Source organism: Phascolarctos cinereus, unplaced genomic scaffold, assembly GCF_003287225.1.
Source record: "Phascolarctos cinereus isolate Bilbo 61053 unplaced genomic scaffold, phaCin_HiC Scaffold_7;HRSCAF=346, whole genome shotgun sequence".
Taxonomy (NCBI): Eukaryota; Metazoa; Chordata; class Mammalia; order Diprotodontia; family Phascolarctidae; genus Phascolarctos; species Phascolarctos cinereus.
In genome coordinates this window covers 75105063-75129048 of record NW_027556180.1, presented here as the reverse complement: position 1 = coordinate 75129048, position 23986 = coordinate 75105063, and the positions used below count along the sequence as shown (strand labels likewise).

At 34.2% G+C, this 23986-nt stretch overlaps 1 protein-coding gene across 1 annotated transcript in view; it reads right to left on the bottom strand.

Annotated features, from left to right (window-relative positions):
• ERBB4 (erb-b2 receptor tyrosine kinase 4) overlaps positions 1 to 23986 on the bottom strand; it is a 1374278-nt gene that overhangs the window by 376071 nt on the left and 974221 nt on the right. The window contains 3 exon segments of the mRNA XM_021008671.2: positions 14006 to 14205; positions 17446 to 17536; positions 18972 to 19045. Coding sequence (XP_020864330.1) covers positions 14006 to 14205; positions 17446 to 17536; positions 18972 to 19045 — 365 coding nt within the window.

The window sequence follows — 23986 nt, the reverse complement described above, 5'->3', positions numbered from 1 at the left end:
ACTCTTTGCTTTTATACTACATTCATTTCTGAATATACCATTCTCCTAACTAGTTAACATTCCCTAATACCAAAAGTTAAAAAAGAAAAACAAATAGTTCAGCAAAACTAACCAATACATCTGCCACATTTGACAGCCTATGCAATATTCCACACCCATAGTATCCTACTTTTGCAATGAAGAGAATGAGGAACATTGCTTCAAATCTTTTCAGGGATTAAGCTTGGTTATTATAATTGTGCTATATTCCATTTTGTTTTATTGTTCCTTCTATTTATATTACACTCATTGTGTATAATTGGTTTACTTTATTCAGCATTAATTGATTCTGGGCAAATTATTTAACTTCTCTGAGACTCAGTTTCCTCATTTCCAAAATGAAAGGGTTGGAAGTTATAGCCTAAGATCCCTTTCATCTCTAAATCTATGATCTTAAAAGTCTTCCTATGTTCCTCTCAATTATTTGTATTCAGTATTTCTTAAGGTATAGTCTATGTTCCATTATTGTTATGCATCGGGCTTTATTCAGTCATCCCCCCCCACAATAATTGGCCAATTACTATGTTTTCACTGCTACCACACAATATGCTGCTATGAAAGTTTTGAGGGGTGTGTGTGTGTGTGTGTGTGTGTGTGTGTGTGTGTGTGTGTGCGCGCGTGTGTAGACAGAACTATCTGATATCTTTTGGTGACAACATCAAAATTTTCCAATCAGGCTATTATGGGGCATTTAGAAGGTAGAGTAGATAAAGCACTGAAGCTAGAACCAGGAAGACCTGCGTTTAAATCCTTCCTCAAACCCTTACTCTGTAACCCTGGACAAGTGATTACTTTTCTCCAGTCTTAATTTCCTCATATGTAAAAGGGGTGCACTTATTTCATAGGGCTGTTACAAGGATCAAGTGAGATACCACATGTAAAGTGCTTTACAACCTCAAAATGCTACATAAACGTTAGCAAGCTATTATTAGAAAACTTGCCTAAGGTTGCACTGCAAGTAACCTCAAAGACAGAATTTGAACCCAGGTACTATGATTTTCAGAGCCAATGTTCTTTCCATTTTACCAGTTGGACTCATATAACGAAATAGGTTCTGCATTTGGAAATTGGGAACTTATTAACTTAAAACCTGTGTATCCCAAGGTAAGAAGAATCAAACTTTCTGGGCCTCAGTTTCTTTATCTTGTAAAACTACAGATCTGAACTCCTTTAGCTTAAAACACTATGTTCCTATTTCAAAGTACATTTGCATATATAGTAAACACATTATATGTGTGTATGCATTAATATATACACATATATTTATATCATATATATACATGTGTGTAATTTTATTTATATTTTTCCTTTTATATATATATATATATATATATATATATATATATATATTAAACATATACATTTATGGCTGTGGATATACATGGCTCTGTGGATCGTAAGACACTTTGACGTTTGCTGCTTTCCTGCTCCTAGCGTAGCACTTGGTAGTTAATAAATGCTTGTTGATTGATTGATTTCTAAAATAACAGGATACATGTGTGTGTGTGTGTGTGTATATAATATATATATATGTATATATATATATATAAAATGTATGTATACATAGACATATATACCTATACATATACCTATATCTATATCCATATATTTAGATATAGATATAGATATGAATTATCTATTTGCTATTTGAGGGAAGGCACCCAGGCACCAGCAACTGTGGAAATCAAGAAATCCCTCATGTAGGGGCAACTAGGCGGCACAGTGGAAAAAACACCGGCCCTGAAGTCAGGAGGACCTGAGTTCAAATCTGGCCTCAGACCAAATACTTGACACTTATTAGCTGTGTGACCCTGGGCAAGTCATTTAACCCCAACTGCAAAAAAGAAAAAAAATCCCTCACATAGAAGAGGGTGTTTGATCTGAGGCTTGAAGGAATCTAGAGATTCTCAGAGAGAGAAAAGAAGAGGAAGCATATCCTTGAAATGGGGCAATGCCAAAGCACAGAGGTAAGAGATGGCAAACTAGGTATGAGAGACAACAAGATGGCCAGTTTTTCTGGACCACAACACACACAGAAAGAAGTAGTACGCGATAATGATGGCAAATTAGATTTGTGTCAGGATATAAAGTTTTAAATGTCAGAGGAGTTGGATCCTAGAGGTAAAGGGAGCCACCGGAATTTATTGAGGAAAAGAATGAATCCACACTTTGTGGAAATCAAATCAGTTTTGTGGAAATCAAATACAGCTGTAGGAAGGATGGAGGGAGGAAATTTGAGTTAGGAAGGCCATTTTGGAAGCTATTGTGATAATGTGCCTGACAGCCTTCATGTTCCCCCATTCCTAACATAAGGTCTCAGGCTGCTGGGGGCTATTACCATAACAGGGCCTCAGATTACACAGTCAGACATAAGAAAGTATACAAACAGCTACTCCCTTGAAACCTAGGCAGCCAAGATGAACAGATTTCCCTTCAACTAAATGCTCTGGGTGTGTGAATTGGCTGCTGGCAAATTTAGTTCCCTAAGGCACAAGAGAAATCTGAAGGGATGATGGAGATAGCCTCATAATAAGAGGGTCCAGACACTATGTGACAGATCAAATAGACTGAACAGATGTGACCTTTCATAAAAAAGGTGCCATTTGGCCCTTTTGCCTCAGAAATCATAAGCTCATCATGAATGTGCAGACATCATTTGGCTGCAACGGTAGGCTTTTGATAGCAACAACAGTTGAATACAGAAAAATGTAGCACATTTTTAACAATAGAAATGGAAGAGAAATCTTGGGTAAATCCAAATCACTCCGTGGGGGTGAGCCAAACAGAACTGGCTCAATAGGTGATAAGAAAACATTTCTTTCTTATCCAACTCTTTCCCTCCTCCTCCCCAAATCAAAAGGTTTCTTTGAGTTAAAACCTCCCTTCAAGTATTCCCTGCCCAAAAGAACAGCTCTCTAAAATCATTTATTTATTACAGAGGTAGTGTAGTTGAGGTGACAAGGGCCCTGGCATGGAGTCAGGAGACATTTCTTGTGATCAAATGTTACTTTCTAATTCTGAATATCTCATCTTTCCTGACAGTAGGTAAGCTTCTTAAGAGCAGGGGTGATTTCCTTTTGTTGTCCCCCAAGGACCTAGGCACACTGCAAGGTACAAAGAAGGCGCTTAATAAATGCTTGTTGCTTACCAGTTGTGTGCCAGTGGACAATCTCTAAGCCTCAATTTTCCCATCTTTAATTTTCTTGCCATAATAACTTGAGTATTAAGAAAAGTACTTGTTAAACATTAAAGTACCATATAAACATGCATTATTTGATCATCATTAGAGTTACAAAGTACTCAATACTAATTATACTTGTTTCTTGATGTCCCCAAAGCCTTTGTTTTCTCATTAAAATCTAAAGTTTGTAAAGAAGAGATATCACAAATTACACATAAAAACACGCACTTGTAAGCATTTCTCAAAAGAATCATGGATCACAGACTGAAAATGAAGGGACCTCAAAGATCAACTAATCTAACTACCCCATTTTATAGATGAATAAGTTGAGGCCCCAGAAGAATAAGTGACTTGTCCAAGGTGACACAGGTAAATGAAGGAGGAAGGATTTGAATCCAGCTCCTCTAACTCCACAGCCAATGCTTACTCCACTATACCATACTGCTTTCTTAATACCATAGCAAAATGAAAGACATTTAAGTTAGTGAGTTTTTTCAATGACTATGTAATTGTATGAAAAATAAGACAAGAGAAAAAGGATAGTCACAAGTCAAACTGGACAAAATAAGACATTTCACATTATGATCTGAAGGTTGAAGTAAAACCAAATTCACTTTAACAGTCTATTTCTTTGAGGTATTATCTTCAATTTAAATTTGAGATCATTTTTGAAGTCAATAAAAGCAACAAGAATATTTTGTATTATCTAAAGAATTCATTCTATTTTTAGTCATTGGAGATTGTATCAATGCTAAAAATAAAAAGAGAAATTCTCTAGAGGATTTTGAGCTCAATACCACTTAGAACAGTATGACAGAATAAAAGAGAGACTTGTTTAAATACTTAGCTCCCCCTCCCCCTCCTACCTTCCCCTCTCTCTTCTCTCCCCTGCCACAAGATTAGCTCCTTGAGGCAGAGCTGGTATTGAGTCTTGAAAGGCCTTAGGAGACAGCGGCAGGGCAGATGGTTTTCTATCTGGCCTAGTGACTTTCTATAGTATGGGAAAGACTGGCATTGTTAACTGCCATCTCATCCAAGCATTTTGGGCAATCAGGCAATCTAAGAAAAAGCAAATGCCAGGGCACAATGAATACTGATGTATCTTCCTATGTTCCAAATAAATTCTATGATAACCCAGGGTCAGAGACAGCAGTACAAGGGTAAGGAAAGGAGGTTGATCAGGGTGAGGGAGTTAAGAACACAGGTGGTGGTTCATCTTGTAATTGGGTCAGGATGAGTAAGCAATATGACCTAAATATAGTCGGCCTATTCCATATCATGACCATCAAATGTGTTAAGTATTTAATTTATTACCTATGTGCAACTTTAGCATTCACTCATAATTTCAAAATAAAATTAAGCACTAAAATGAATTTTATTAGATGAAATCACTTATCAATTCAGACAAGGCTGAGAAAAGTCACTGGATATTATAAATCTGATCTTTGATTATCTGAAATACTGATTTTTTTAAAGAAAAAACAAGTTTAAATTCATTTTTAAAATGCAGTATTCAGAGTATGAGCAGGCTTAGGTAAAATCCAATAGTACACATAAATATATCATAGTTATCATGTGGGATTATTGCTACAATTGAGAGGAAATATAAAGAGATTAGCATTTTAAATAAAAATGTGTCTTATTTTATTCCAATTAGATATTCTATTTACAAGGATCCCCTTAGCATTCTATGTCTACATTAATTCTGGACAGGCGTTGACATGGCATAAAATACTATTTCTGCATATATATTTTAAGTACACTGATAGGACATGTTAATAATTGATACGTATGAATGCATGTATATGTATGTGGGTTTGCCATTTTTTCTATATTCATTTTCAATGTGAGCAGATTTTTCAAGTATCATATTGTAGCCCCATCAGGTTCAGTTCCAAGAAAGGACAACAGCTTCTTTCTTTTTATGGAAAAAGGTGGTATACATCATGCCAAATATATTTCTCTCGAAAATACTTTCCTGTAATTCATTTTTATGGACAATTTTTGATAACATTAAATCTATTATATATTATGCAGCAATATTTCATATTGGATTTTTATTAGCAGTAGACAGAAAAGCAGTAGAAAGAAAAACTCATACTTTAGGAGATCCTCCAGGCACTGAATTTTTATTTGCTTAGGATCTCAGGAGGTTATTTTGGAAGAAATGCACTGGTAGTAAAATTCTTAGATGATCATATGATCCTCTGCCTCACTGCCATTGTTTCTTCTTTTGCTACTGGCTGATCAGCTTTATGTAAATTTAATATCTACCACCAGGTCTATGAGAAACATTTTCTAAGCATAACATTTAATTTTCTATGAAATGGAAAAAAATAATGATTCCTTTATCAGTGTTTTTCCTGATTTCAAAAAGAAGCTTAAAAGAAATCAGTCAGTGTTAAAAAAAAATCCTTTCGGGGCGGCTAGGTGGCACAGTGGATAGACACCAGGCCCTAAATTCAGGAGTACCTGAGTTCAAATCCAGCCTCAGACACTTACTAGCTGTGTGACCCTAGGCAAGTCACTTACTCCACTGCCTAGCCAAAAAAAAAAAATCCTTTCAAAAAAGTTTCCAAATAGTATGAGAACTCCTATTACATACTATGCAATCCCTCTCTTTTCCTCCTGGGATAAGAGCTAATCCACAAATTTTCTACTGGAATTCTTCCACTTATGTAACAGATAAATATCTCCATCAACTGGGAGATTTTGGAAGAGATATTTAAAGGAATCTATATATATATATACACACATATACACATACACACACATATGTGTGTGTATAACATTATAGCATACATTATATAATATATATTACCATGAATTTACTTTTGCATATACATATATATGTATATATACATATATATGTATATATGTGTGTGTGTGTGTGTGTGTGTGTGTATTTATCACTATACATTTACTTTTGCATGCAAACACATTTGAAGGAAAGGATAATATGGGAATGATGAATAGTATTCCACTAGAATGTAAACTCTCAGAGTTGAGTCTGTTTAATTTTCACTTTTATATTACCCTCACCTAACATAGTGCCTTATCCAAATGTGTACCAAATAAAGTTTTGTTGAATTGAATTTGTAAATATAATTTTTAGAAGTCACCCTAGGTGAGTTGTTTTGAGCTGGATCATGAAAAGGATCTGACAGAGAGAAATTGGGGGAACAGGATAAGTAAAAAGAGGAATAGCATAAACAAAGGCAGAAATGTGTCAGTCATATGCTGTGTGTAATGTTACATGCATCTTATTATTAATGATGAATCATTATTTTAAAAGTCTAAGGATAAACCACGTCTCCAACCATTGGGCAGACAGCGATGGACTAAGGTGAATCTAGAGACATATGCTTTTAGACATGATCAATGTGATGCTTTAGTTTGCTTTACTCTACTTAATTGTTACAAAGGAGGAATTCTATGACAGGTAGAGGGTTGAGTCAGTGGGTAGTTGATAAAATGCAAAATGTGTGTGTGGTCATGTGTAGAGAAAAAGAGAGAAGAAGAAGAGAGAAGGGAGAAGAAGAGAGGAGGAGGAGGAGGAGGAGGAGGAAGAGGAGGTGGTAGAGAAAGAAAATGAAGGAAAGAAGAAAGGTAAATAAATTGAAAAAAATACTCAGAAATTTAGAAGGAAATACAAATGTAGGAATTTTTCTTATGTATGTATTATGTACATACACATATTATATATATATATAAAAACACACATATATATAAATGCAGAGATATATGAAAAATAAAGCATATTAAAATAAATTTACAATTAAATATACTGTACTGCTCTCTTTTTTGTACTTTTTTGTCTATTAAAATGTGTTTATTCATAATTAAATTCACAATAACTAAGGAAAAATGAACAAAAACCAAGATAAAGAATGGTTGTAACAAATCAAAATGATTGTAAATGTCCATTTATCCAGAATATTTAAGAAAAAAGCATATTCTGGTTAATTTAGAATTAGCACATATGGATTATCTATTTTTAAGGAATTAAAGGAAAACAAAATATGCTTTTTGTTGTTCAGTTGCTTTAGTCATGTCCAACTCTTCATGACCCCATTTAGGTTTTCTTGGCAAAGGTACTGGAGTGGTTCATCATTTTGTTCTCCAGCTCATTTTATAGATGAGGAAACTGAGGCAAACAGAATTAAGTGACTTGCCCAGAATCACACAGCTAATAAATGTTTGATGCTGGATTTAAATTCAGATATTCCTGACTCCAGACCTGGTAGCCACACAGTCAGCCTGAGATATCTTTAGCACTCCCAAAAAGAAAAAAAAACATTTAGAAGTGAATGGGATGTATAGGCATTATATTTAAAGTGTAGCAATATATTAAATAATAAATCAGTAAATAGGCTTCATGATAAGGTATTAACCCTGGGTGAGTTAAGAGGTACTTTGGAAGGTAGCAAGGTTTGAAGAAAACTTCTCAGGAAGAAGAACATTTGCTGAGTCTTTGAATACTAGGCTGAAGAGTATAGATGTGGGATATGAAATGGCTCCATTATAGGTTCTTAAACGGTGGACTGCAAGTGCTTGAGAAAGGTTACCCTGAAAATTTTGTGCACTGCTAGGGAGAAAGTTTCCAGAAGGAAGGAAGTATGGTGAAGTGGATTCTGGGCAAAGAATCTAGAGCCTTGGATTCCAGGCCCTTGCTCTGTCACTAACTATAGGTAACTTAGTTCTCTCTTGTCATTACCCCCTGAGCTGTAAGCTGAGAAGATTGAAATAGAATACTAATCATGTTCCTTTCAGCTTTAAAAATCAATGACTGATGGACTCTGGTTGAGACTCTTTCCAGTTCCAAAAGTCCTTGATTCCCCAAATGTATTAATGTAGAGACTAGAAAAAGAGAAACTGGTTTGGGTCTGTTTTAGTGTTTAATGTAGAAGAAGACTGTGACAATGAAGAAGAAATGGTAATTGGAGAGAATTAGAGGTGAATAATGGGCAGGATTTAACAACTAGATGAGAAAGAAAAGGAGAGAGAAATCAAAGGACTGCATTCATGATACTGGTGCCAAAACAATACAACAATAATAATAATAAAATAGCAATAAAAACATTAAGAAGGGGGATAATGAGTTCAGATTCTTATTCATTAGGTATACTATTAATAATAATAATAATAGATACATAGTTTATATCTATGTATATACTTATACATATCTATGTAGTTCATATAGTTTATTTACTGTATGCCTTAATCGAGCTTAAAGTTTGCAAAATACTTTAAATACACTATCTCATTTGAGATTAACAACTTTTTTATATAGATATTATATAGGTATTATTATCTCTTCTTTTAAAGAGGTGAAAATAGGCTTAGAGGTTAAGAGACTTGTGACGGTAAGTGTCAGAGAAAGAATGTGAACATAACTATTTCTGATTCTAAGTCCAGAAAGAAATCCACGAAGCCATAAAATAGAATATGTGTAAAGGAATTCATAAACCAGAAACAATGGGGGGCAATCAAACCCATGTTTCTTTTTAACAGGCCTTTATTTTACTTAATTGATTTAATAAATTGCTAAGTTTTTATGTCATATAGATTTTCAAATGTATCTCTCCTCTTCCTCCCTCCCACACTGCTATGCCTTATAATAAATACAATTTAAAAGAAAGAAACAGAGGAAGAAGGAAAAAAATAGTGAAACCTATCAACATCAAAAAAAAAAAATTGGTCATTATATGCAATGTTACCCATCTGTGGTCTCCAACCTCTGTAAAGGAGCAGGAGAGTGTCTTCTATGTCACTTCTTTGGAGCCAACAAGGCTCTTTGTCATTTTGCAAAGTTTATTTTTTCAATTTTTTTTAATAGTTTTTGTCTTTCCATTTAAATAGTTTCAGTCATTGCCTTGTGGTTTTCTTGTTTCTTGTTACTTCATTTTGAATCAGTTCATTCCATCCATACTTTCTCTGTATTTTCTGGTCTGTATTTCTGTAAATGTCTTTCTCTGAAATCTTTCCATGAATCTCTCTATATTCATCAAGTCCATCATTTCTTAAAGCACAGTAATGTCCCATTACATTCATGACCACAATTTGTTTAGATATTTATTTCCCTTTTGATGGTCATCTCCTTTGTTTACCTTTCTTTGCCACCATAAAGGCTGCTACCATGAAATTCTGGCAATATTTTGCTTGATATTTTTCGTTTGATATTTTCCAGTTGCATTTTAATCTGGCTTAGAACTGTTGAGGGTAGCCATGTGAGCTAGGTCACATGCTTGACATCTCCAATCTGGTCTAACTCAGACCTGAACCAGAATTCTTTCTATAAAATCCCCAGCAAACAATCATTGGCAGGGGGAGGGGAGGCATTTCTTTATATAGGTGGCATTCTTGGAATATATACTTAGCAGTGGAATCTTTAGGTCAAAGGGTATGGTACCAAATTTAGCTGAAAGTCAGTGTAGGATTAACTTTCTTGAACCTTCTATAATTTTTTCTTAAATTTTTTAAAGCACAATGATAACACTGTAGAGGCTTTGCTGTTTTACACATCTCTGGTGTTCCTGTAAATTCAATTCCCACTATAGCAGTATAAATGAATGAGGCAGGTACGATCTCGCTTCGATTTTTGTGTCCTCGAGTCTGAGTTCATCTTTCAAACTGCACTATCCGCTTTGAAATCCATGACTCAAAAGAGCAAGATGGTTCACTCAACTGTCACCCTTCACTGATTCAGGGAGATTTCCCTTTTCTTGTTCTGACTGCTTTAAATCATCTTGAATCTAAAACATCATGAATATTTTAATGCTGTTTTCATTTTTAAAAATTCAATTCAAATATATCAATGTATATACAACATACACACATATATGTATATATACACATAAATATATAATACGCTCATCATGTGCAAAGCATATTTTAAAGTAAACAAATGAAATCTAAGAAGCAATGTACAAAGTTTTATTGCATTTAACTATTTTTAAAATCACTATGACCATAACTCATCAAAGTGAGTTCACCAGGAATGAAGTATATACAGTTCATTTCTATAGTGACCCAATTATCCAATCTGCATACAGGAATGGAAATGATCAGGCTTGATGAATGTGGTAAAGATATAACAGAAATAGCAAGAGAGAAAGATTCAAATAAGGAATCTCAGCAAAGCCTAGAGGGGAAGCCCCTCAGTGAAAACATAAAAATGAAGTTTACTTTAATGGGAAACTATACATTTTAACAGATCAAAACTGTTTTGGCAATACTAAGGTCCTTATAGTCAAAGCTATGTTATGGTTTTTGTTTTTTTGTTGATTTTTTCCCCCAGTAGTAATGTATGGCTGTGAGAGTTACACAAAAAAATCTGAGCACCACAGAATCAACTCTTTAAATCGTGGTGCTAGAGAAAACTTTTCAGAATTTCTTGGACAGTAAGGAGATCAAATCAGTTAATACTTAAAAAAATAATTCAGGCTATTCACTGGAAGGCGAAATACTGAATCTGAAGATTAAATATTTTGGCCATATAATGAGAAGATAGGACTCACTGGAAAATAGCCTGAATTTGGGAAAGATTGAAGGCAAAAGGGAAAGGGGATAGCAGAGGACAAGATGAATAAGTATCTTGGAAATAATGAACACGAATTTGGACAGACTTTGAGTGATAGTGAAAGATAGAAGGTCCTGATGTGTTATGGTCCATTAGGTCACAGAAGCAGACATGAATGAACAATGAGAGAGAGAAAGAAAGGGAGAAAGAGAGAGAGACAGAGACAGAGATGAAGGGAGAGAGAGACAGAGAGAGAATAGTAATAATATAAAGAGTAGATATAGGCATAACATATAGAGTAAAGGAATTCCAAGGAATCACTGAATCTTAGTAGTATTTGAAGGATACATGGGCAGTCATGTGATCCAGTAGTGAAAAAATCAAATAGAAACAGGGGGCACTAAACTGTACATAAGAATCCCTATGGACTAGGCATTGACTTAGAAAACCACATATTAACATCATCTATATTTTATTATATTTAAAATTGTTTTGTTTGATATTTTTTAATTGCATCTTAATCTGGCTTAGAACTGTTGAGGGCGCCATGTGACCTAGGTCACATGTTTGACACCTTCGATCTTGTCTAACTCAGATCTGAACCAGAATCCTTTCTATAAAATCGCCAGCAAACAATCATGTAACTATTGCTTGACACCTATAAAAAAGGAAAATACATTCTCTCTTGAGGAAGCCAATTTCATACTTAGATAATTCAATTCATTGAGTTTTTATTTTTACATTAAGCCTAAATTTGCCTCTTTATAAATTCTATCCATTGCTCCCAGTTAAATGTATTTCGGGGTAGCATTCACTTGTTGTAGAAGATTTCTGCTACCTCTAGTCAGAGAGTATTTCTGAGCATCAACAACAGGTATATGAGTAAGCTATACAGAAATGGTTAAACTATTCCTATATCATAATTATAATGTTATTGCTAGAATAAATCTTTGAGTTTATGCCTAAATTCAATGCCCTTGTTATACAGATGAGGAAATTTAGAACAGAGAAATGATGTATGACTCATGCAAGCTGACTCAGCTACTTACATATCTAACCTAGGACTGGAATCCAAGTCTCTGACCTTTTCAATGCACTGTTCCTTCCCCCATTCTAGGATACTTCTGTAGCTGCTTAATTATTACTTAATTCTAGTCATAACTTGGTAGATTCATTCAGTAAGAATGAGTCTTACTGACCTATTTTAAGAGTGTAACACAATCATCTCTAAGATCTAGCCTCTGATGTTTTCTCATTATTGATACCAAAGAGGCAGAGAAACAGCCTTAGATGGAACCCTCCTGTAAGAAACTCTTTCTCTAAAATAAACAAATTCATCACAAATATGTGACCAGTCTGCTTTTGTATTTGAATTTGAAGTCTTGCTTATCAGACGTTTACACACATTTCTTAAGTCAATAATATTATTAGGTAAGAAAAGCATAAAAGACAGTCTATCTACAAAGGCTTTTTAATCCAATTAGGATACACAATTGAAAAAAAAAACATGAGGAAACAGGTTAGGAAGACTTAGATGAACTGATGCAAAATGAAGCATGCAGAACCAAGAGCATGCTATATAAAACTTAAAAGACATCAGAGCTCAGACTAAATACAATCCAAAGGACCAATGTTGAAACATATTTCCCTCCTCTGGGGAGAGTGGCAGTGGAATACAAGTATGGAAAGTTACAAAAGCTGTCAAAATCAACATGACAGCTTTTGCTTTCTTTTGCTGTTTTTCCTTATTATAAAAGAGGGCTATAAGGGACGAAAAATTATGAGGGCATGAGATTGAAGCAAGAAATATCAAAAGTACTGTTTAAACAGAAGACATTGTGTGAGGCAGAGCAGTTAAAGTTAATGTAGTTATACACGCAAAAAAAATGAGATTTTATGTGTGTGTGTATGAATAGTGCTTTGAAAACCTTAAAGCATTCTATAACCAAAAACTTACTGGGGTCAGGGTACAGTGTGTCCCACTGTGACATCAGACTAATGTGAGCTTGAAAAACTCTACTACAGGTTGGCCACAAATAGTCCCTATGAACTTTAGGAGCGGCAATGTCTCTAAATTTGCTCATTCATGTTTCTTTTGAAATATGTATGTATGCATGTATTTATGTAGATATGTATGTATTTGTGTAGATGTATGTGTATGTGTATGTGTGTGTGTGTATGATGTTTGACAGTGGAAAAGTCATTCAGCTTTTCAATGACCCCAGGCAAATTTCCAATTTAGCCAAGTGGCTGATCTCCATTAGTGGAGACATTTTCCATGTTAGGAGGTGGCTACCCTGATGAAATCATAGATCCAGGCCACCATCCCCTTAAAAAAGTCATCATAGCAAGTCACCATCAATGTCTTACATTGCAGACATCATCAACATAGAAAAAGCCTATCTATAGGGCATAAAGAACCACTCACCAAATGACAAAATCTCAGCCCTGGAAGGGATCTCCAAGTCCATGTAATATAAGTTAAACCGTAAGGATCTCCAGCAATATCCCCAATAAATATTCATCTAGCCTCTCTACGAGTACCTCAAGTAAAGAGAAACCCATCACCCCTTGAGGCAAGATATTCTTTGTTTGGAAAACTCTATTAGAAGTTGTTTCTTATAGTGAACTCAAATCTATCCCTCCACAGTTTCTACTGCCTCGACCTTCCAAAGAACTTTTATTTCAACAGAGTGTATAATGCCATCCAAAATTTGCTCTTCTTGGGAAGGATAACAGAGTTATCAATTTTGGTCTTTGGTGGATTCAAATAATGCCATTCTCAGTTCAACTTGTAATCAGCCAAAATATTAGAACAATGTTGATACATAGATAGATAGATAAACAGACAGACAGATTGATTGATAGTTAGATGTATATGTTAATCATCAGTCATGGCACATTGTTAGACTTAGAGACAAGAAGAGCTGAGTTCAAATCCAACCTCAAACACTGTGTGACCCTAGAAAGTTACTTAACATGACATTGCCTCATTTTTCTCATTTGCAAAATGGGGATGATAATAATAGTACCTATCTCTTTGGGTTATTGTGAGGATTTAAAGAATTAGAAAATATTTGTAAATCATTTTTCAAACCTTAAAGCTAGTCTATAAAAGATAGCTAGCATATTCTTAATTTTACGTTTTTCAATTATATCTAAGTGTGACTACCAGAATCCTACCCTTTATCTTGCCCTCATAAGCACTTGTGACAAGAATCATAATGTAAGTCAACATTTTCTACCTTGGCAAATGTACTTACTGCAATTCTCTGCCTTTCTGTTGTCACGAATCACTATTCTTTGGTTGAGAGTACTGAAGAGGGTAGTCCAATTAACTGTATGGTAGTAACATAGGTTGGTGTTGTCAGTTATATAGATGTTTCCTGCACTGATTTCCTTCAAGGACTGGAACTGCAAAGAGGTGATGCCTTGTTGCTTAAGGATAAGCAATGAGAGGCCACTGGAGGAGAAAAGAAAGAGAAATTAATGAATGCTTCTAGAACATTAAATTCATTTATAAAGAAAGATTGTCACATCTTACCTGCAGAAGGAATGTTAATGAAATATAAACAAGAGATGAAGTTCCCAAAATTTTTTTTTATAAGAGCTACTTTCAGAATACACAGTAATTTGTTGGAAAGCATGTTATTCAAGTAACCCAAAGGAAAACAAAAATAAAATTAATTGCCAAGATGCATGACCACTGTTACTCTAGACAATATCATTTTTTTCATCTTTGTATTCCCACTTCCTAGTACAGTGCTTTGCACATAGTAGGCACTTAATAAATTAAATTTATCCGACTGTCTTGAGTCAAACAGGACACTCCCAATAAGACATAGAACCAATGACCATGAAGTCATTGGTCATATTTCCTGCAGGCGGTCTGAAGGCACTTTCAGAATGAACTGGGAACATGCTGGATTTATCTGCATTCTCAGAAAAGGCAAGAATGGAGTAAATGCTTGAGATCACCCCTTACTGATATTAGCTATGGACAGTTTTCTTATAGTGTGACTTTGGCAGTAAGCTACAAATTGCTAACCAAAAGCATTTAGATAAGTTATCTTTTACTCACAAGAAAAGTTAGGAAGTTAATTATAAAAACAGACCTGCTCAGAAGCCCCAACCATGAAGTTTACCATGTGACATCACCTTAAGAGTAGGCCTGGGAAATCCACTAAGACTGAAAGATGACTAAGCAGGTATGAGGAGGAGGGGCAGGAGCAGTTTGCAGTATTCTACAGGAAGTGTGTGACATTTATGTCTCTGAACCTTATTTTTGTTCTTCACAGTATACTAGCTCACACAGTCATGGCTTTATACTGGCCATTCCCCATGCTTGAAATGGGCTCCCTCTCTTCCTTTAAAATGCAGTTCAGACATTATCTTACACATGAAGCCTTTCCTGATATTTTAATTTCTAGTGCCCCTTCCACATTATCTTCTATTCAACTACTGTACAGATGTATATATTCATGTGTAGATGTTTAAATTATCTTTACATTTCTGAAGATAGTTTTATACATAATTTTTCCCCTTCATTAGAATGTAAGTTAATTGAAGGAGAGATTATTTATCTCCATTGCCTAGCAAAAGTATGTGGCACATAGCAGGTACTTAATAAATAGCTATTGATTGATTTATCTAAACAACACTAAAAAACCTGTGGAATTTCAAAATCATCTGCCCCTTGATGGGAATTTCTTGAGGGCAGGATATCTTGAAGGTGTCTTCTATTTGTTTTCATCTTCCATAGTTATTAGCACTATACTGTATAGATAAAATAGAAACTACTATACAGTTCTTATTAGATACACACATACATATGCACATGCACATACACACCTCCCACAACGTCCCATTCCCACACAAATATACTACATAAAATATATATTGAATGACTGTTCATTTTCCCAGAGGAAGATACTAACTTGATCCATTATGTTATTGCTATAATAACATGCTGAGGTACTCTCTAAGATATAAGTAACAAATATAATGTATGTAGAATTAATTGAATTGTAAACTATATCTCAGTGATTAAAATGCTCTGATGATAACGGAAAGAAGATGGATGAAAAGGAATGGGATGTAAGTTTTAAATATCAAGGAATGCCATGAAATGAAATTGAAACACTAAAAACTGATGGCCTAAGAGTTTTCCTCAAAATATAGTATATGTTACTACAATGAAAGCAAGTCTTATTTCAAGGACATTTTTATCATTCTACATTTTCCCTTTCTTTTTTTGGGGGAAAGGGATTTACCTTTCTTTTTTGTCACTTGAAAAATAAACCTTTCTTACACTATTACCAACCAATGGATATTATTTAATAATTTAGTAACAAAAGCATTTTTTTTAACATCTAGACTTTTTTTTTTACAAAAGATAATTTAAGATGGCAATAATTGTCCTTCCAATTTACAAGAACAAGTAGCTCAGGAATGAATAACAATATGGTATTCAATCTGAAACCTTTGTTCCTCTTCACAGTCTGCTAGAGGTGCTGAGTTTTATTACATCAGCAGAACGCTTTGCCTGATTGATAGCATTTGGTTCAACTGAGAGTCAGCATTAGTGGTATATATCATCCAGATGGACTGTTTCCATTGGCTATTATTTTTCATTATGCTGGCTTCCTTTTTAGTCTTTCCTATCAACTTCTGTACAAATACAGCACTTGTGTCAGTGGACTTTGAGCGTTTTTTTTTTCCTGTGAAGCTTTGGTAGAGAAATTTCAGTTGCCATTTTTCAGTTGCCAATTTTGTCTTAGCAAACCCTGCATGCTAGCACAAAATTCTCTCCCTCAAGTTCACAAGTTTATGTCTATGTCTAGCACTATGCACTCCCACACATGTGAAGCCCAAGGTGAGGAGTAAACCCTAATATAGTACCACTTGGTTATCTGATCCATGTGATAATTCCTTCCAACAACAGAGGTCTTATTCCTTACATGGATACCAAATAACTATGTAGTTTGTCTTCCAGCTAGCCTTCCCTTTCCCATTCTTACTCCATGGATAGCCTATGTCTTTTATTTTCCCATCATCCATTTCTCTAATAATTTCCTTAACACTGAATCTCCTGAAAAATTCATGATATGTAATATGTTGAAATATGCTCATATCCACTATGTTCCATTCCATTAGAGACCTTTGACTGACTATTTCAATTACTGATCCACTGTGCTAGTTAAAATGTACCCTCTGGATTTACTGAACTCTGCTTTGATCTCATCGTCATGTACTATGTTCACATAGATCATCAGTTGGTAACGTAACTAACTACTCAAATACTAAAACTGCAATTCCTGATCCAAATGTCAGCACCGATGGGTAACTGTCACCCAAATACATCTTTTGATTACGATGAAATATGATGAAAAGGTAGGCTGAAATTTGTGGCTTATATCCTATATTTTCAACCCAGCAAAAGCATTGTATTATTTTAAATGATTTAGGGAGCTGAAAATTCAAGAGGCATATTCCCTACATTCTATAGTCCATCATTTGTGGCATGTTTTTTATTACGAGCTTTATCTCCATGATGGAAAATGGAAAAGCTGATATTTCTAGAGCAGAGAAATCAATGAGACCAAGAGATTTCTGATATTTTACATGAGCCTTTAAGAAATGTATCTACTTCTAGTGAATTCTCAGAGTTCTACAGACTAAAACACAGATATTGAACACATACCTATACAGTACTCTTCCACCAATGGTGACCAGGTTAGAAAAGACACTGAAATCTGTCATATTTGGGGGCCAAGACTGTATGTTCAAGAAACCTGAGGAAGATAAGGGCAAAAAGAAATGTCAGTATCTTAATGTCTCATTCATGGTGAATCCTTCAGATCTTGAAACATGACAGGATCACCTTATGTTGAAGTAACATAATGGCCATGTGAGAAAACCTACAAATAGGTCAAGAACAATTTTGACTGGCAGTTATGTCATTCCAATAATAGGATTTTTCAGCAATTCAAGGGGTTCAGAATCGCATTCATACTTTCTGTGCTGAAATGCATGTCCAAAGAGGGGTAACAAAAAGTACAAAATGCCATGTTTCTGATGTAAATGTATTCAGAAAGATCAGACTTAGACTTCAAAGGTCAGCATAATGTAATAGATAATAAGTTAGTTTTGGTGTAAGTAACAGGTAGGAATGAATTCTTCCTTAAACACTAACTATCTCTTTGAAGTCATTTAACTTTTCTGTGTCTCAGTTTCCTTAAACTTTTTGATTTCACAGGCCTGTGGTAAGAGTCCAATGGAATAATATTTATAAAGCTTACTGTAAGCTTTAGTGTACAACATAAATGTTATTAGCATCATCATTATTAATAATTTTAATAACAATAATAATAAATTTAATAATAATAATCCTCAGCCAGGTGGTACAGTGGATAGAGCACTGGCCCTAGAGTCAAGAGGACCTGAGTTCAAATCTGGCCTCAGACATTTGCTGGCTGTGTGACCTTGGGCAAGTCACTTAACCCCAATTGCCTACAAAATAATGATAATAATAATAATGATAATAATAATAGCTATTCCTAATCTAATGTTTTCCAACATAAAATTTGAAGTCTTGTAGGTTCTTGTGATAATTATAGTTTTAGGGGTTGTATGGTAAAGAGATTTCATTTGAGTAAGAAGGTCTATGTTCAAGTTCTAGCTTTCCAGTAAGAAGTTGTGGATTTGGACATGACATTTAGGTTGTTTGAGGCTCTCTTTCCTCACTTGTAAAATGGGAGCATAATATTGTTCCATCTACCTGATTATTGTGAAGATCAAATGAGATATGTGCAAGTCCCTTGAAAAGTGTTGATTACTATGTAAATGTGAGAAGCTATGACAAAGATGGCAGTGAAGATGATGAGATGTTATACTCTTGCCATACCATCAAAGACACAATATAATTGCAATTGCTATATTAAATAATAATGTATTACAAAAATGTCATTTGGTTATGAGGATCATTTGGCACTTGAAATACCCAGTAATTTTTAATTTTCAACATCATTTTCCCCATTTGCAGAGATTTTCAGAACATATGGACAATATTAGGTATCTGCAACTCTTTATGAAAATGTCATGGTTTTGAGAAGCTCATATTTATTTTGAGAAGATGCTGATTATAACATTGTATATATTTTAAAGAAGAACACCACAGAATAGAAAAAAAAACTATTTTGCATGATAACTTCGTTTATCCATAGTTACCTGTTATTTCTCTGACTGTTCGGAAAATGTTCAGTTTCTCAGGATCCATGGCTTCAATTGCATTGTAAGGATCCCTAAAAGACGAGGACATTCTCAGTGAATGACTCAGGAATAAAATAGTACAATTCTATCACATCAAGAGGTAAACTTGCAAAAACCAAGTCTTTCCATATAACTTGAAAATTCCTATTTGACATGAGGATAACATGTAAGGTGTCTTGGACACTCTGTGGTCACTACTGTCATCCTGAGGGGAAAAAAATGTTAATTTTAATAGCACATGGTAAACCTTCAGCGGTAAAGGGTTTTTTGGGTTACAAAAAATCTCTGGGCTATTTATTAAACATTCTGAGTGCCAATGTGACATAGAAGAAAAAAGATCCTGATTTGAAAGGAGACCTGGATTCAAGTCTGAGCTTTGCCATGCTTACTAGGCATGTGATATTGGATAATTCATTTGGCCTCCCTGGGTCTCAGATTCCTCACCTTTCTAATGAGAGAGTTGTTGAGAGATGATCCCTAAAACCCTTCCCAACTCTAAAATCCTTGATCAGTTTCTAATACAAACTCAATTATCTGTCTCTTTGTCTGCATTTTCTCTAGAAATCAAATATGGTAGAAAATTTGTACATACTCTGTAAAATCTCCTATCAGATCTAGAAGGAAAACACTATGTGAAATGATGTCAGTGCTTTGATAATGGTGAGAGCAATTAGCTATTTGTGACCTCAGATGTAGTACAGATGGCTAATCAAACCCATTATTAGTTAACAATTAATTAGTAGAAATAAATGCAGCTGGGTTTCTAGAGTTATTTGGGATAAGGTTTCTTTTTTATCTATGGGAACCATTATTTGATTAGAAAAAGGAGAATGTTCTTGCCATGAATTATTCTTTACAGAGGCATTTTCCATCCTATCCACCTAAGTACTCATATATTGACTAAAACATGTTACAGGACACCACTAAGTAATCTTAAATAGGCATCACTCTTGTTTATCTGTATTTATAATGCTTGTTAAGGTACAGGGCATTTGAGAACAAAATGCGATTTAACCATATTTATACCCCCAAATAAAAAGAAACTACTTTACTTAATATTTCATCTGTTCCCACAGAGAAAAAGGCATTTCTGTTATGAATGGTATTAATCTATTATTATTATAACCACTCTAAAGATAAGCAGAGTATATTTTCTCATCTCATAATCTTAAGTTAACCTGCAAACATTTTAGACCTCAACTAATATTGGGACAACTAGGCAATGCCTCAGCTGTTTTAACTAATAAAAGTGACATTTCTTTCCTCAGCCAAACTTGATACTGTTTCTGTGCATTGGAGTAAACTGGGAAAATGTTATCAAAATCCAACTTAGGAAACTAGATGTGGTGGAAAACACAACATTCTTGAAATCTTTGGATAACTTGATAAAGTCATTACATACTGTATACACACAAACATACTGTAGCATCAAATAAATTTTCTCAAAAAACACCTGTCCATGTTACTACAGGTAAGCTATGCTAACTGCCCTGATGTTTTGAGACTCATTTCAATGGGATTGAAAGTGGGTTTACTTTTGTAGCCTAATTCTTTGAAAAGAACATATCACATAAGTAATGACCCTGCCCTTTTGATATTTTCTATCTAACCACAGCACTTCATACTGTGCCCTGCAAAATACCTGAGGAATGCTTCCCTCTACCATTAGGTTAACAAATTCTGGTAAAGTAGCTTCAAAAAAAAATTATGGCTAAGATTAGCAGACACCTGGAAGATGTTTCCTATAACTCAGTCACAAATAATGGATTAGTGCTTTTTGCTCATGCACTATTTCTATTTCTCCAGATCTCCAAAAAGGACTCATAAAATGTTTTCTTGACTCTCTCTCTCTCTATTACAGCAAATAGGTACTAACAAAATGTCAAATTCAGGTTGAATAAGAAAGCAAAAAGATTAAAACAACCCTTTATGTAGCTACAAGAATTTGATGGCAACCATTTGTATGCAGAGGACATTTATTTTCTCAAATACTAAACTAAGTTTTTCAACATGTGCACATCTATGAAGTGCTGTACTTGTACACTTTGCAGAAAAATGGAGTCCACTACCTTACTTATAAAATGCTCAACATTCAGCATAGGCGTTGATAAATGGGGTTAATTCTAACTTTTACAATGAGTACATCCAGATTGCCAGAACTTATATGAAGTCTGGAATGTTAGCATAAAGCTCAGGAATCTCAAGGGATTGAATATCCTTCATTTGGCAATTTAGCCTCATAAAAAAAGAAAGTAACAGCTTTCCATTCACAAACTTTTAAAAAGTAACATCTAACTGTCTCATGAAACCCAAATTATATTTTCCCCAATAAAGCACGTTCAAAATTGAATTGAGAGGCATTCTAAAGACACACTGTCAGCTTGCCATTCTATATGTGACTTTACAGTATGCCCTTGGGACCCAAAATAAAGTTAAGATATACTGTATGTGTTGATTTTTATGTTCAATTGTAATTATGCTCAATCCTTACAAAAGTGAAATATTATTTCCTATTCATTCTCTGTCACCATAGTATTGGAATGTCAGACTCCCTATTTTCATCTGTCTGCTAATGACAATGTCTCAAAATTATATATTTTGATAGCATTTTCCCAGTTTACTCCAACGCACAGAAACAGTATCAAGTTTGGCTGAGGAATGAAATGTCACTTTTATTATTTAAAACAGCTGAGCATTGCATAGTGGTCCCCATATTAGATGAGGTCTAAGAAATTCTTGTCTTAGTCCTTGTTTTCCTGTAGGTTGTACAAGCCAATTAACCTCTGTGGGACTCAGTTTGCCTAACAGAAATTAAGATTTAAATGCTTGATAATTTGTAGAGCAATTTAAGGTCCTTTTGAGAAAACTTGATTCAGTTATGTAACATTCCAATTCCATTTTGATATAACTTTATTCTTCTTGTTATAGTTCATAGAAGCCCCTCAGCTATTTTAACCAAGCTACATGATCTTATTAAAAACTGGTTAGTAGCTTATTGGAAATAATTAGAATAAAGCAGTTGATTGAGGTGCCAGGATTTTTCAATTTATACTTTCCTTTAATTTTTACCTTTTAAAAATAATTAAAACAGATTTTTTTTGGAAAGCAAAGAAATCTGCTCCACTGAAATACATTCATGTCTATATCATTTTTTCTCCCAAGATGACAGGAAAGGGCTTCAGAAAATACAGGACAGGCTTATCATTGTGGCAAGAAAATGGGAGGGTGGGTTTTGAGAAAGTAGAGTTAATTTTTTTATACCAGAAAAATATTAGATGTAGTCTTTTTAGACATATGTTTCTATTAATTTTCACTTCAATTCTTCAGCATAATAGCTATAATTAAATACTGACAGTACTTGGAGTGACAACTAAGACTCGTGAAATCTCTATTTAAGAAATATTGTCATCATAAGAGTCACTGGGCTTTAATTTGGTATTTGAAATTCTAGAAAATAATGTTTGCTATTCAATGTGTGGGGCTGAAAACCGGATATTGTCTTTTTAATCCAGTGTCTTAAGAGGACAATTACAATTTCAACAGAAATCCAGAAAGCACTTATGCTTTTTTTTTAATAAAACCAGAAAATACTTATGGTTTATTTCTACTTCATGACCTGGAATGATTTTGAGAAGCATATTTTAAGGCCATTTTTTAAGTCCTCTTACTCTATCTAAATTGATAACAAGGATTAGTTCTATTAGCATGTACAAAAAGTGCCCTTCTCATATAGCAAATTATATTTATGTGAATATACTGCACTCCTGCTGCACAGTATAGTATCTCTCAAATGGGTGTTTCTACTTTTAATGAAGTTGCTTCCCATATATAGGATAAATCCTTTGTGGAAAATTTTGGGGAGGATTTAGACAAAAGTCACACAGGATAGATGAATATGGATGGGTTGAAAATTGCATCACTGGACAAAATATTTAAATCAATAGAGCACACATCAATTTGTCTTTACTACTGAGTACTAATTAACTACTAAAATACTTATGCATATGACTATATATGTATGTACCAAAGATAAATATAATTTCTTGAGCGATAATGAACAATAATGTATGATCAATGTATGGTAACTGAAAATATAAGGCAAGTATTCTTAATCTTTTTTTGTATAGTAGATCCCTTTGGCAATATGGTGAAACTTATAGAAACCTTCCCAGAATACACACACACACACACACACACACACACACACACACACACACGTGTGCGCGCGCGTGTGTGTATGTGTATGTATGTAATAGAAAGAAATGCTAAATTTAATTTAGATGTTAGTGATGTAATTTTCCCCATTCTAGTTCATAGACCCCCACAGATATCTTGTGAGTTCTTGGATCCTAGAGTAAGAATCCACGCTTTAGGGAATCTAGTCAATGGAATCCCCATCTCAGCCAAAATAAAACAGACCTCCTGAATATCACTTGTTCAAGTATCTTACTTCAAAAATTTCCTCTCTTAGTAGACTGACTTTTATACTATGAGAACCAAAATGAAGAGCAAAATACAATTCCCTGTAAGCTAACTCTGTTGGTTAATCACCAGAATGGCATGCAAAAAAATAATATAACAAATTAAACTGCTGTTTTCCAATGTTTCCTTTTGCCGATGGAGTAGAGCTAATTTCATTTATTATTTTCAAGTGTCAACACATACCATGATGTAGATGGATATGTCTTTTAAGCTATTTTAATCCAATATGCAGGGGGAAGTTTTTGTTCAATTCCTAATCATATTGTGAGTGTAATTACAAATAGGGAGTTAATGTAATTCTAGATGTTATAGTTCCACTTGTATGAAAAAAAAATCATCAATATAGAGATCAGAACTACTTTTAACACTTATTCCAACATGCAATATGGGGACCTTATAAAATATTTTATGCAATTAAGTATTTTATATACCAATAGACACACACACACAAGTGTTGCATGTAGAAACATAATTGCTTATTTCTAATGTTT